General features: G+C 41.1%; 1 protein-coding gene across 1 annotated transcript in view; it reads right to left on the bottom strand.

Moving 5' to 3' along the window:
* ADGRL3 (adhesion G protein-coupled receptor L3) overlaps nt 1-15,773 on the bottom strand; it is a 482,547-nt gene that overhangs the window by 189,698 nt on the left and 277,076 nt on the right. Inside the window, exon 5 of the mRNA XM_059470076.1 lies at nt 11,255-11,364. Within this exon, the coding sequence (XP_059326059.1) occupies nt 11,255-11,364 (110 nt within the window). The remainder of the gene's footprint in view (nt 1-11,254; nt 11,365-15,773) is intronic.

The following is a 15,773-nucleotide window of genomic DNA, read 5'->3' as shown; positions in this document are numbered from 1 at the left end:
TTCTGTTAGTTGCATACACCATATATAAGATGCAAACACACAAGCTGACAGCCATCAAACCTTAAAGCACATGCCTGGCTGGGAGTGTCCCAGTGGTGCCAATGGGAAAGGCAGAGTGAAACCAGGGGTACAACTGTGCCTTGTACAAAACACCCACGTGGCAAATTTATCCCTGCTTTACAGTTTGTGCCTCTGCATCTCATGCCATGGTCAGCATCAGAGCTGCATTTTCTGTGCTGCATTTTAGTAGCTGCTGCCTCCACACCTTCACCTTTATACCGGTTACTGACTGAAAGTCTTTGCTGTTTCAGGTGCTGCCAAACCTGAGTGTAAATACCCAAAGCAGCAGCAGGATACAAATGTGATTATATCGAAGCAGGACTAATTTCAGCCTGTGATAAGGAAAAGACCACCAGTAGAGATACAGTGTAATTTCATACCAAAGGGAGTCACTAGCAACTCCATTCTGCCCTCCCACACGAGGCTAGACTATGAAACTCATTTATCTTACAATTTCAATGTTTTGAGCCACGTCTTACTAATAAAAAATATCTCCAACACCATCTGTACATTGTTTCCTGATTTTTCTTCTCAAAGTCAAATACTCAAGCTCATGTCTGCATTTGCTCCATGGACTTTACATTCCTTCCACCCCTTCAGTTTTGCTGCAGAAATGTGGAACCATCTTTAGGGCTGCATTTAGAATAGCACTTAAATGCACAATTTGCTGCTTTAAATAGTAACATAGGTGGAATGACGCCAGAGTGTTTCCTATACAGACATTAAAGGTAGATTTCCAGGGAAGCTCAGCTTTCATTAGGGCACCTAAATATAATAGACTCATTTTCAAAATCCCAAGAGCACAATAGTTCCTGTTCTGTTTAGTAGAACCATTATTTTGCAGATCTGAACATCTGAGGTTTTTGGAAGCTTTCAGGTGCGTGAGTGTGCATCTGTGTGGTCCTGCAAGCCATTGTAAGGGATGAAATGGAAAAATGCGAGATTATTAATTTTTAAAGAAATAAAAAGGACAAGGCCCCGACGCCGCCTCTCCTGGGATAAAAAGAAAGGACTCAGCTGGATTACGTGGTGACATGCCAGCCCCAGCTGCACCAGCATGTGCACTCCAGCAAAGGACAAGACAATAGTTCCACTCACAGACACTGTTCAAGACACACAAGAGAAAAGAGAAAAAAAACCCCCAAAAAAACCAAAAAAACAAACCAGAGTTAATGAGGTGCAGCTGAATAATACCTTCATAAAAGCAGAGAGAGAAACCAGGTAGACGTCATCTGCAAGGTAAATTAAAATTATACATCTCTGAGGATTATCAGTGAAAATTGAGATCTGGAAGGGAATTTGCTTTTGATATTGGAAGGGATAAATACCCACTGTAAATCTTTTTATGTGGGCTTGCAGAGCGGAACAGAGAAATTAAAGATAAATGAGATTAAGGCATTTTTTAAAACTACATTAGACATTTTTAAGTTACCCATGGAGTGAAAAAGGACTTTGGAGGAGGAGATTAGTTTAGACCCTCAGCAATACATTCATCTGTGAAATCAATTGGAATAAATCTTTTTTAATCTGAATTGGTCATCATTCCACTCCCCACCCCCTCACCCCGCCCACCTCCCCCCCACACCAAAAAAAAAGAAAAAAGAAATAAAAAGACACACCTTGAAAAGCCCTTTAGAATATTTCTGTATAGTCTGGCAATCAGCCCAGGTAAATGACATGCCATGACTACTTTTAGATAAGAAACCTCTGGAAATAAGTTGCAGGATTTTGTTTGGTGTTTTGTTTTTCAAAAGGATACCCTGGGGAAGGCCCTTTTGCCTTAGTCTTGGTAATTCCTCCCATTTTACTCCTTCTGGAAACAGAAGCTAACAAAAATCAAATACTATGCAGTCCATGTTTGTCTCCTTTGCCAGAGTTGAGGTGCATACAACCACAGTGGTTTCATGCAGGCTGATATTGTTAAAAGTTGACTGGAAATGTTGTTAGGAAGAAAAGTGGAGGAAATGAGGGAAAGAAGTAATACATTCAGATGTATTTGGCTCTCTTCCTGGGAGCCCTTTTAATATAAAGAAACTCAACGAAGTTGTATTTTTAGATCTGGAAAGATGCGTTTTCGTCTTTCACACACTAAAGGGATTTGCCTTAATATACTCAAATTTCCCCCCTCCCTCCTCCTCCCTCATGTGCTAGAAGAAATGAACTTCAATCCTCAACTTAGCCACTGGATACACATATTCTGTTCTCCCTATTGGCCAGAATAAAACCCAATAAATGTATTTCATTTCTTTTGTGGATTTATAATAGCACCTGGCAAGGATGGTCTTAATCTCCTTACACTGCTTGCACCAATGAAAGAAACCTTTGCAATACTTCTTATAAAAGAAATTAAAGGAAAATAGGAATAAAACGTGGAAATGTAAATATTATTTCCATGAAGATCTGTTATAAAACATATGAAATCCATATCAATATCTCCAGAGGGTGCTTGGCATAATAGCACAATTTAGGCAATAGGTTATTAAAAATGGAAAGAAATATATATTTCCCTAAATGATGACAGACTTGTTCAGAGACAATTGGGAAGTGTGGGTTTATGCTTAGGCAGCAAATTGGTTGCAAATATCTACAAGTGTCATGTCAGAAAGAATAGAAAAACACAGCTTGGTACAGATGACTTAAAGCCAGTGGGGTTCTTCCCACTGGTGCTCCAGAAAAGGGTTTGCAGGGGTCAGGCTGCTATGTTTTGTCAGCATCTTTATTAAGGTACAAATCTATTTCAAGCACAAATCTATTTCAGATACTACAAAGATGTCTCACTATTTAGATATGGAATCATCAGCTGAAAAGGTGGGAGGACTGCAGTCTATTACTTTATTGAAGAATATCTCATATTTTCATTCTTCTTTCTATGCAGTATTGACTACAATTCCCTTTTTGGCTGAGACAGTATCAGTTATTTACTATGCTAGAAATGGGTGTGACAAAGATGAGATTTTTGAAAAAAAGCTAACAAATTCAGAAAGCCTCAGGCTATCAGGAACCTGACCCAAAGTTTGCTGACGCTGAAAGAAAGTTTCCCTGCAACTGAATGACCTCTGATTCAGACTCAAAGGCCAAAGGCAGTCGGGCAAAAGATTGAAAGATTTGAAGCAACTTTTAGTTTAAATGAGTAGAATCAAACCAAACCCATACACTTTCTCACTAAAAATTCAGCTGCTATGGGTCAGTATTGGAAAGGAATAAATAGTGCACAGAATTCACACAAGGAATTAAATTACTCCTTTACATTCATAGTCTTCATAAAATAACTTACACTACGCATCACAGTTTTCCACCTTCAACTTCCATAATAAACCAATTATAGAGGCCCTCAGGAGAACTGACAGGGCTCTATATCAAGAAAAACAGCCTATGTGAGAAACACATAACAGACCTACACTAAATTCTTTGACTTATTTAAAGTCTGGGTCTCCACACTACAAATTTTCTGAGAGTGAGGTGAGGGTGGGGGGAGATGTGAATTTTGCCTCTTGTGCTCTACCACAGAAGACTTTTTATATTCTTAAAAAAAAACCCAAAACAATTTCTCCCAGCTGTACAAGCTTCAAAATATAATAAAAATATCAACGAATGTGCAATCAAGCATCCCATGATCATCTGAGAAGTTCACAGGTTGCCCAGGCTGTACCACACTCCAGCTCTCATCCACTGCAGCATCTCAGACCTAAAGGAGATATGAGCACAGCACTGTGGTGACTTTCCTGATAAAGAGAACTTGTGCAACTTAAACACATATGGGAGCAAAACCTGTTGTTCATGGAGATTTCCAGAACCATTGCATGTTTTAAAGACAGAATGCATCACAACATGGAGGCATTTCAAAACTTCAAGCCTAGGACTAGGGAGCAGTGAGCTGGTTCAGGAGAAAATCAGCTAAACACTCAGGAGAGAGCAAGAGAAAAAAATTACTTTTCACACAAAGGCTCATGTTGTCATTGGTGGAAGACATGAAGAAATGTTCCTCTACCTAGAGGAAAGGACAGAGATGACAGAAGCCAGCAGGAGCTGGCTTTTCATGGAAGCATGCTGGAACTCAGAGATGCACCAGGTAGTGATCGCCTTCCTACTGTGGAGATTGCCTAACATGTATCTAACTTATCCCCACAAGAAAATCCATTATGTTCAAGGCTGACAGCACACCTTCAAACCAGTATGTATTACAGACACTGGAAACCATCCAACTTCCTTATTTTAAGCCAAACTCATCTCATATTCAAAAATTAACCATGTTGCCATTTATTTCAGCGTGCCCTACAAAAATGCTCATTTCCCTTTGTATCACGCTACTTCAAATTTTTAAATACCTTTATTTCCCCAGCTCTTAGCTTTCCTTCCCTTCTTGAACATTATGCATGCAACTATTCAGACAGGTCAGCCTGCAGGTTTGCAAAGGCCCATAGTATCAGGTTATTTTAACTAAGAGTGCTTTCCAGTGGGCTGTTGTATAGATGCACTCTCCCCACAAACACAGTAAAAGAAGACTGATAAGGGAAGCAATATATTCTTTATTTCTGCCTCTCTAGATAAAAAAAAAAAAATAATAATAATAAACAAGCTAGCAAGCAAAGCTGGGAATTTCAGTGAGTACAAAAAAAAAATAGGTTTTTTTGACTGCAATGCCAGGAAACTGTAAGCATTGGAAGAAAGGCAATTTGTCAGCAGGAGACAAAGATTCTCTGCTCAGAAATAATCATAATGGATAGTTATGTCTGCTATTGGGTTTTTGGTTTGGGGCTTTTCTTGTTTGTTTTTTGTTTGGTTTTACTTATTCTTCCCAACCCATGCACAAAATTAATATATTTAACAAATCAAACAAAGGAGGCCTGGCTTTAGGAGGGAATTCACTCATTACTAGCCAAAATGCCAACAGTCAGGCTTAATCCCTTGGGAACATTTGCCATTTTCCCTGCTGGGCCTTGAGGGACCAAATTCTCTTGGGAGAAAACAGAAACAAAGCAAACATAAAAACCCAGGGCAAAAGAAAACAGAGAAGCTGCAAGTCCATTTGTTTAACAAAACACAGCCCTGCTCTCAGTGGGCAAACACTGCTTCTCTACCAATGGAGAAGGCAGCAAGAAAACACAGAGGGAAAGCCTAGAGGCCACATAATGGCCTTACAGCACTCCAGAAATAATTAAGAACTGTGTTCTTGGGAAAAGTAGTCTCATTAAACTGTTTTCAGATTGCAATTTTGTCCCATCTTCCCCCTTCTCTCTCCCTTTCTACCAACAATCTTAGAGCAATGAAAATATCAGTTTGCTTTCTAGTGCTTGTATTCTCTTAAAAATGTCATTATTCAATTATCTGTCTATTCACTGGCCCTAAGGTCCAGCAGAGCAGATATTGTGTGCCTTCATTTAATGTTTTTAAATGCACTTCAGTCCACTTGTGATACAATAAAACTTTATTGAATTCTGTTCCCACATCACACTTACCGTCCCTCACTTTTATTGATACGTGAGCCCATCTACTCTTCTATCAGCAATAAAAGGAGTATTTCTAGCAAGGCTGTGACCTTTTCTTCCATCACTACAGCAACTGGGAAATGTGATTTCAGGTTCCATGTTTAAAAAGAAAAAAAGTCGTAAGAAAAGAAAGGATAAAATATGCTCATGTGCTGTGGGTTTTTGTGTTTTTTTTTTTTTCTCCCTTCCTCTTGTTAGTATTAAAGAAGAAGGAAATTCTCTGTAAGCACCAGAGATATGTGGTGCCTTCACATTAGCCCACACAGAAAGAAACAGAATGGAAAGAACAATTCATCCTTCCCTGGAAGCCATGAGCATTTTTCCCTTGCAAGAAACATCCCTTTGAACAGATCTCCCCAATATCAAAAGCTGATGAAAGCCTGGTGGCCTGGGTGTGAGGCAGGTTATCATCACAGTGGGACATGCCATGCCTGAGGCACCCTCCTGCTGCTGCCATCCTTTCCATCAATGCAGCAATGGGCTTGTCCTCATTGAGTCACCACCCTTTTGGCACTTTGCCCTATCCTATAGCTTAAATTTTCCAATATCCTGTTTAAAAAACAGACTGCTTCTGAAGGACAACAGTGCACAAGTTATTCTGTGACCTCCAAAACCTAGAGCCTAATGGAACTGGGAGCGCAGAATAAACTGAAAAGTAAAGGTAAATCTGAAAACTGACGGTAAATCTGACTCAGGTACACCTAAATCTTCTTTTTGACACTGTGCTGGATCTTTGGGAGCCTGTAAGGTTGTCTCTACAGGGAAATGAACAGAAGAAAGCATTCCAAAATACCTCTCGTGCTTTCAACTAGTATCATTTTCAAAACCCAACTAAAAACTAAATGCAGACAATCCCTAAATGTCAGTCTAAGCCAGCGGGCAATAGCTGCTTGCATGCTGGAATTTACCCCTCTTCTGATCTGGAGTGCCACCCATGAAGGGCAGTGCCACTGCCATGTCCTACAGAGCACATGTTCTCAAGAGAGAAAAGAGAGCCTCAACTGGGTTGTTCACTCCACTCCTTCTTCTCCAAAATACCTGCAGAACCACTAAAACATGGACGGCTTGAGTGTCACGTACATACAGAGGCAGCATTAGCAAAACCAAAGGGTGGGTTTGGGTTTCTCGCGTTATTGACAGAAAATGTGTGCCCTGGGTTGACTATATGATGCTTTTATCCCCAATCGTCTCATTCTGTTTATGTTGAATAATAAGTTTTGCACCTTTAAGAGTGTTCCAGAGAGTGAAGGGGGGAGAGAAGAAGCGCGCAGTTTGTTTTCAGACACTGCACTCACTCCTCCACATTCCTGCTCCCGACTGCGCTGTCTGCGGATGGACAGACAGTGGGACAGAGCTCTTCTTTTGCTTTTAGTTAGTTTAGCTAGCTGAGGCAGAGAAGTTCCCTGGACTGTTTTTTTTTCCTTTTTCTTTGGACCTCTTGAAACTGGTCTGGACTGAACACCCAGGAGAGCACCGGCAGCTGCAGCTGTGGCCCACTGGGCCAGGCCTGGCCTGCGACAATTGCAGCACTGAGGGACTGATCAGAGACTGAGTGAGCTGAGCTACAACACGGGGTTTTCTCAGTTTGTCATCTCTTTTAGAGTGGCAAGGGGTCTCATTGTTTGATATTGTTTTGGTTTTATTGTTTAATAAACAGTTTTTTTCCATCTTTCTCCAAGGAAGTATTTTTTTCCTCCTGGACCAGTTGGGGGGAGGGGCCGATTGTATTGGCTTTCCCACCAGAGCTCCTTTGGGGGATTCGTCCCAAGATTTGCTCTAAACCTGGACAATGTGTCTAATGAGAGTGACAACTAGCTGGCCAGCTCTCCCAACACCACTGCTCCTCCAAAATTGGGCTCTCTTGCTGGCCACTGGTCTCATGTACAGCTTTGGATAAAACACTCCTTTCTGCACTGGCTCATGGGTAAAACAGGAAGGCCTTTAGCACATTACAAAGGTGAAATAAGAAAAAATTTACTCCTAAATATATTGGCACCATGACAACAGGATTGTACAAGCACCAGAAGATTATAGTGAAGTGTTAGCAATAAGAGTGTTGACCTAGCTTTAAAAACCACCTCCACCACTGCTGTTCCCATTACCCAATTAACTCTGCTCTGTAAAGGGAGAAGGGCAGAGGGAAAGAATGCAGCAGGAAACAACAGAGTACTGGATCAAGGGGACCCTCACGTCAGGTTTCTCGTAGTCACACACAGCACAAAACAGCTCAGTCACCTCTCCACTATGAAACATGTCCACAGCTCTGGCAGTGGCAGACTGCAGGTTTGCAGTAGTATACATTCCGTGAAAAACCATGGAAAATCTCTCTTGGTCAGTAATTACTAAAAGCAAATTCAATTCAAGAAAATTGGAGTAGTAAAGTATTAAATATTAAAGTATTAATACTTAAAGTATTAGGTATTTCAGAAGAAAAGGGGCAGTACTTAAAGCAAGCATTAAGAGAAATACATGCCACATGCTAAGGCCTGCTTTGAGAAAGACAAAATTATTTGGATGATTTTTTCTGATACCAGAAAAATAGGACAACTGATGCCACTGAAGCCTGACAAATTAGGTTTGCTATCTTTTTACCTGCTGATATCACCTACATTTCACTGTCAGAGGGCAACCTAAGAAGCCCAGGTGTCCTGGAATGATTATCCATTCTAGTAGAAGGCTGCTGCTACCCAATAAAGCAACTACAGGATCAGGAATATATGAGGAGAGGACTGGGCTATCTGCATAATCATCTCTTATCTTGTCCACATGGTGAGAGTAACTGCAGGCTCACAAAACTCTCCTTGTCAGGGGTATCTAGTGAACACAAAGGAATGCAGTGTGTGGGGTAATGAAAAGGAGATTTTACAATATATGAGCTATTGAAGTTAGAGGACACTTAGATTTTCCCCATCTGAGAGGAAAGGGGGATGATTTCCTCTAGAAAACGATATAAGCTAGTGGTGGAAGAATTAATAAATAAATAATAAAATCTCAAGAGAAACAGACTAATGAATGGAGGTTTAAATCCTCCATTTTTTTTTCTTTGGGGGAGGAAATACACTAGCACTATACTGAGCACAAGTGCCTAGGGTCAGTCCTAACAACAGCTGTTAAAGATGACTCCCAAACCCTCTCCTCTTGAGATGTACACACCCTCCCTTCTGCTGCTCAGCCAACACTTGGGTAAACCCACTCTCTGTCCATAAAGAATAATTTGAAACTCTGAGGAGCAACCCATCCAACCAGACAAAGGCAAGCTGGAATTGCACACGAGTACAACTGCCTGCTGAAATATTAATTCCTTTATGGTGCAGCTGAGGTGCTCCTTTAGCAGATGGCCATACGGCCAAGCCCACCACTCCCAAAGGCTGGCTGCACAGGGGCATGTAGGCTCAGTGACAAGAGCTGACCTCTGACAGTAACAGGGCAGAAAAGAAGGAACAGATTTCATCCACCAGGCATGGCTTTGGTCCAGACATGCCTTTGCTGACCTACTTGCCCAGAGCTGACCAGACCTTCCCCATCAATTGGGTGGCTTTCACTTATGGGACACTCATGGGGCCCAGGTGGGGAACATCTATCTACAGCGTTAATCTGACCATTCTGAGGGAAGAAATAGAGGTGCAGCAACAAAGCCAGGCACAGACTAAGGCAGGAAAAGAATAAAATGGAGCTCTAGGTTTCCCACTCCATGCCAGCATTTGAAGGGACACAGTTTGCTTAAACACAACCTAGTTCACTGCTGCTACACAGAATAACACATGAAGATTTGACCCAAAATTTCCTAGGTAACACACAACAACAACCTCAGAATACTAGATCCTATTTCATCATGTGCCTGTCCTTTGTCTTCCCCCCCTAACTCTACTTGCAGAGGCCCCATATTTGATTCATAAAGAAGTGGAGGAAGCAGCCATCAAAGCTCCTACCTTAATTGTAAAAGCAGCATGTCAGTTGTCATCCTTCTCCTCCCTACATTCAGATCATTAAAAAATACTCAATCCCTACTGTACATTTATTACTGAGCAGCCTCTCACAAGAGTTATTCTACTTCTTGTACACAGGGCCAATTAACACTTTGGGGTGCAATACTGACATATTGCCTTTCTCACAAGGCACCACTATTCCTCTTTGTTTTATGTGCAACAAAGGCTGTGGAGGGGTACCAGGTAATGACTACTGCTTTACCAGCCCAGTCTCTGGAGGGAACAGCATACCCTCATGCAAATCAAAAATCACAGGGAAATACAACCTGCTGTGATAAGTTGAAACCAATCTTCCCTAACCCTTTCCATGCACAGTGTTGCTTCTGAAATGAAAAGCCTCATTTAGAGTGGAATAACTCTAAACTATAATTTGGAGTATATTCTGCTTCATAGGGTAGATCCTAAGGCCTGATGTCAATCTTTCCATTAAACATGAGTTTAATAGCTCACCCCATAAAAAGTATTCCATCACTGCATTTAGAAGCTTCACAGTTTTGTTTAGAAAAATCAAATCTGGACACACTGAGACTGCTGCCAGCAGAGTATCTGAGTCCCTCAACAGAGAGGTCCCCTTTACTCAGAGAGGTGGTGCTGGGAGTTTCACAGAAACCAAAGACCACACAGCCTGTTCAGGCTGTGGCAGCAGGCAAGTGGCCACCTCCTGCCTGGGGCATGGGGACCACCCCAGGGGCTGTGGGCTCTGCTTTCCCCTCTGCACAGGGTGCCTGCCATTGCTCAGCCACGTCTGCTCTCTGGCAGCCCCTGCTTGAGGCAACAAAGATGGTCTTAGTCCCCGAGCCAAACTCTGGGTTTCAGCAGATTGATGCCTCCTGCTGCTCTCTCAATACAACACTGTGGGTTGAAAGCATACATTCCCATACCTGCTTTATTATTTTGAGAGGTGTGCTACAATAAGCGTTGGCCTGCTCAAACAGAAAACCTGGAAATAGTGCTGTTATTCATCACTCAGCTCTCTACAACTGCTAACAAAAAGTGCACTTTCCAATACTATCATTGTTATTTCCTTTTTCATGTACGCCCTTTTTGGCAGTAGGGCCTTACCTACATGTAACAAATTTGGTTTCTACAGAAAACAAATTCTGAGGTACACAACTTTTTGTGGCTCTGAATTTCCCACTTGGCACATATTGTTGTCATCTCAGGTGACTGGCTTTCTACCCTCAAAAATTCAGTCTAAATGGCTTGCCTCTAATTTGCCTTTGTAACTTTGGAAGCTTATAAATTAGTACTTTTCTACAATCAAACATCAAATTACCCAAAACAACAGCTTCCTACCTCCTTGGTGATACAATACTGTATTTAAGGCACTTATCAAATGCTATCAATTACATGGACATAGGTCAGTCAAAGCACAATGCTGTATGATTACAAGAATAAACCTCTGTAAAGAGAAGCTGTAAGCCAGCAATAGGGCTTCATTCCTCTGGTTTGCTTTCTCTAATGGGGTTTCCCAAGTGTTTTCCAGAAGATGGTATGTCACTGTTATGCTGTACAGCATGGGAGACATTATTAGGATATTTTTAACCTAAGCACAAACCTGACACAGAAAACAATTTTTCATATCTTATCAGCTCAGTCTCATATGATGCACATGGGCTGCTTTACTCACCCTTGAGCAACAAGAGACAAGCTCAAGGCTGTCCTAATCTCCACAATAAATCTCTACTGAAATAACAAGTGCAAATATATCAGGATACATACTGTAAGGGACACACTCATACTGCACTTCCAGGTACTTGTAGGTCCCGGGGCACGGGTCTGGGAACACATCGGGGCCAGCAACAACCGCACACTGGGTCCGATTACTGCACCTGGAAAGCAACAGAGACAAGAGTCAGGAAACAGACCAGACAGAAGGACAGCTCAAGAAGCTGAGTGGCCCCTGCAGTGTCAAAAAGATGCAGGAGCCAGGACTACAACATCCCCTGGGGAAGCTCAGCAGTGAGGCTGATGGCAAACACCAACATCTTCATCAGCTTATTACCAAAAGAGGAGAGGCATGGTGGCACAGCCCTTCCCCTCCAGGAGGTATTTCTTTAATACTAGCATCCCCAAAAATAAAATGCAAGGACTAAACCAACAACGGCAGCAAAAATAATCATTGCATGTTTTATAGCAGACATAACAATATGTTTTGCAACATTTTATAAAGTGTTCTCTCAAAACCAGTTATCTTGTATAACACTCTTTAAGCCAAAGCAAAGACTAGAAACAGCAAGACTTGAGTGGGAGGAAAAAAAATATCACCAAATAAGCTGTCTAAAAACCAAAACAATGTTTTCATACAAAGCCTGTTAGAGAAACTTCCCAGTCTGATCATTCACAAAACAACACCCTTGCATTAGGCACAAATGGCTAAGCTTTATTCCATCATTCTGCCCACCATGGATGCACCTCCTGAAATGAGGTACTTTTTCCAAAAAGCCTGCTCTCAATGAAGAAGACACAGAAGGAACTGACCCTGCCTGCTGCAGAGAGCATCGTTCAGCTTAGGAGAACAGACACAGAGGTTGGGTTCTGCAAGATGCTCTTCCTGAGCATATACTGGTCCATGTGTAGAAAGCCACATTCGCCTCTGATTTCATGGGACAAACACCTCTAATGTACAATTAGTGATGCAAAAGCATTTAGCAAACAGTGATTCCATAGAGAAAAATCATCTGCTTCTTTGTTTGTTTAAATAAAAAAAAAGAGAGAGAAATATTATTAGTCTTTGATTTTTCTGCTTTTGCACACCAGAAAGAGACCTCCTAAGGGCTAGACCACTGCATCTATTTCCATAAGGATTCTGCCTCCTCTGACATGAAATGGGACCCCTGACCCTTCTGCTGTTCTGGCAGAAGCTACATCCAGCACAGAATTCATTTAGGTCTGCAGTAGAAATGCTTCGTGTTTACCTGAAGCTACAGTTTGTCAGCCTTAATGTGGATTTTATTTGAGCCTGTAAATTAAAATTGATTCATTAGCAATTGCCTTAAGCTCCATAATTTCTTTAATTTTATGGAAAGAATAATAAGAGCGGATACGCTTGCTCATCAGGCTGTTTTGCTGGATCCCAGATAATCCAGAGGGCTGGGACATTCTCCTGTTTTCTAGCTGAAAGACAATAGTTATCACAGCAAGTGACTAGTTTTGTTATACAGACAGAAAAATAATTTCCTTAACAAAAAAGATAATGTCCTCACCCATGCTGGGATATCACAGGTAGCTCAGACCATGCAAGTGGGCAGTTTTCCAGGAGAGGCTTTGAACATCATCCAGAATTTCACTTTCAACAAAAATCCTTTACTGGGTGCAATGTGCCTTTCAAAAAGCAATTTCACTGGTCTAATCAATAGTCTTCCTGGCTGAAGGGACAGCACTGGCCACATTACACAGAATAACAGCAATGGATCAAAGATACCTTTCAAAATCACCAGTAAAGATCCAGAACTAGGAGGAACTGGAGGTGGAGGGAGGAACAACCACCTTTAGGGTTCATCTGTGTTGTGTTTCCTTTCTGTTTGCAAGGAAGCATTTGCTTTGAGTGGTCAAGCATTTCCTTGTGGTCCTTTCTTTTTAATGCAAGAACTTGGCTACATAAAACAGAAGTGAAAATACAACCTGGAAACTTGTATGTGAACAGCACATTTTAACCTCCTCAAATGCTACCTTCTGCAATCTCACCAAAAAGACTAAAAGCTTCATGATACAAGGGTATGAATGGGGAATGCAGGATGTACAGAAATGCAGAAGCTTTTCCCCCCAACTCTAGGACATCCCGAAGCCCCCCTACACTTTCCTGGAATGGGGGATGGCAAAGCCTACCAAGCACAGGAACTTTCAAAGAAGGTGAGATCAAATTATCAGTGCCACCTTGGGGAGGAAACACAGAAAACCAAATGAAAAACTCTCAAAATCACAAATACTATGTCGTGTCAGTAACTCACAAAATTAACTTTAAAAGGGTTCATATTAAAAGTAAACAAAAAAAACCAAAACAAAACAAAAAAAAACTAGAAAAAAGCAGAACAAAAAAAATCCCACCCAAACCAAAAAACAAACCCCAAAATGAAAACCAGAAGAACTCAACCTCCTCTCTTTTTCACACTCCTTTCCTATGGGCAGCAAAACTGAATCTGGCACTTTGCATTTTGAGCTTCCTTTTATCACCCCAGGGTGAAACACGGAAGTTTCTCATTCCAGCACACTTAAAGGGATGATGGCAATTTACACTAAAAACCATAGGAAAAAACCTAATGCCTGTTCAATGAGCTATTACTGTCAGACATCAGGCTATGGAAATTTTAAGGGGAGAAAGAAGTAAAAACCACTCATCATTAGAGCTCTGGTTGCTCTGCCTTTGCTCATGCATTTTATCCCTTTTACAACAGCTTCTTGGTCCCTTCAGCTTTGTCATATTTCTTTCCAGACAGAGTAAAGGCCCAGGTGACACTAAGTGACATGCAAAAAGTGACATGGGAAAGGAGATGTGTAAAAGATGATGAATCTGTAGCCTTGAAAATCACAGGGAGAAAACCCATAATGTATTCCTGCTATACTTCATTTCCAGCAAACCAGGCCATGAGCTCTTCCTTGTAAATCACAGGATTTTACATGGAATCTTGGGATTTCCTGGCACCTGGGTCTTGGCAACACTTGCTCCAAACTCCTACAAGTTGTGAGGCTTAGCAGTGGGTATCAGATAGATAATTTTATGCTATTAAAAAAAACAGCTTCCATTTTATTAGTTTGTCCAGCATTTTAAAAACAAACGTTCTGGAGACACAAGAGAACTGAAGTAGCCCCTCAAGCGGTTTAAGCTCACCTTGTTGTTTGTTATTATGAAATCTGACAAGAAATTTATAGCCAGCTTTTTGTGTGTGCGTTGGTTTGTTTTATGCATCATTCCTCTTTCCCTGGTACATCCTGAAGTGCAAGGTGGGCACCTGAGTAAAGACACTGGTTCTCAAAGACCCTCTCCATGTCTTGAGCCACCTCCCTAACTGCTGCTGGGATTTGTAGACCCTTTCTCTGAACCAAAAGTGTCCACTCAGCTCAGCAAGACCAACCAAGAGACCAGAAACCAAAGCAAAACCCAGGATCAGCATTTGCAGCCCAACTTGAGACACCAATTCCTATCTGTTCCTGTACGTTCAGGAAAAGAGAATATTCCAAATTCTCCTGAAGTCAGTCCAAGGTACTTGGCAGCCTTTAAACATCCATCATCTCATAAACCTAAGTTCATGTTATTCGCATCTATGTTTTGGAGAGGAAAAAATCACCCTACTGTGAAAAGTGCAAATTGTTGCAAGATTATTTTTAAAAAAGACAAGAAAAACCCAAACCAAACAAACAAAAAAACAAACAAACAAAAAAAAAACCAAACAAAAAAAAAACCAAAAAAAAACCCCAAAAAAAAAACAAAACAAAAAAACAAACCAGAAAGAAAGAGAAAAAAAAGGGGGGGTTCCTATGCATTCTTTCCAGCTGTATTTATTCCTACTAGTTAAGACCCCCCTTTTTGTCTTTCTATCTGGATATGTGGAAAAGTGTTTAATCTAGAAGTGAGGTGTCAATCCACTGTAACAAATACACCGTAACGGAAAACATGGATTATTTTTGCAGAACTTCTCTCAGTTCCAGTGGAAAATGACTTTCAGGAGTTTTAATGTGAAACAGGAATAGTATTTCATTTGTCATTTGCTTTGCATTTATAGCAGTGGGACTGAAGGAAACATTTGAGTTCAGGACCAGCTGCAGGGCTCAACTCTGCTTACAACTCTCTGTTCAGACTTTAACTAAAAACAACACCAAAACTTCATTCCCCTTCAGCAAACTTCCATTTCTTCTCCCTGGAAATATTTTTATGATTTGTAAGTGACAAGGTCATCTTGTGACAACAAAACAGAAACACTTTAGATGTAAACAGCTGCTTATTCCTGCTGTGATATCTTTATTTTTTTTTTCCAATGCTGACATTGTTAATATATTTAGCAAGAGATCAAGAAAGGGGGGAAAAAAAAGTTTGGCAGTTTATTTTCAGGCTTTCCAGAAACCTTTAAAGCATAGACACGTCAACAACATCAGGCTAGACGTGTCTGGGGCAATATGTTTGTCAGAACAAAAACGCAAAGGCAGCATAAAATCAAAGATCAATTCCAAACAAAAGCCTTTCAGCATTAATCATGGCAGGTGCAATACCAGCAAGTCTTCCAACTCCCCATCTAGGTGGGAACCA

The sequence above is a fragment of the Ammospiza nelsoni genome, chromosome 4 (assembly GCF_027579445.1).
Source record: "Ammospiza nelsoni isolate bAmmNel1 chromosome 4, bAmmNel1.pri, whole genome shotgun sequence".
Taxonomy (NCBI): Eukaryota; Metazoa; Chordata; class Aves; order Passeriformes; family Passerellidae; genus Ammospiza; species Ammospiza nelsoni.
The sequence above is the reverse complement of the archived record's forward strand: the minus strand, read 5'-3'. Positions and strand labels throughout refer to the sequence as shown.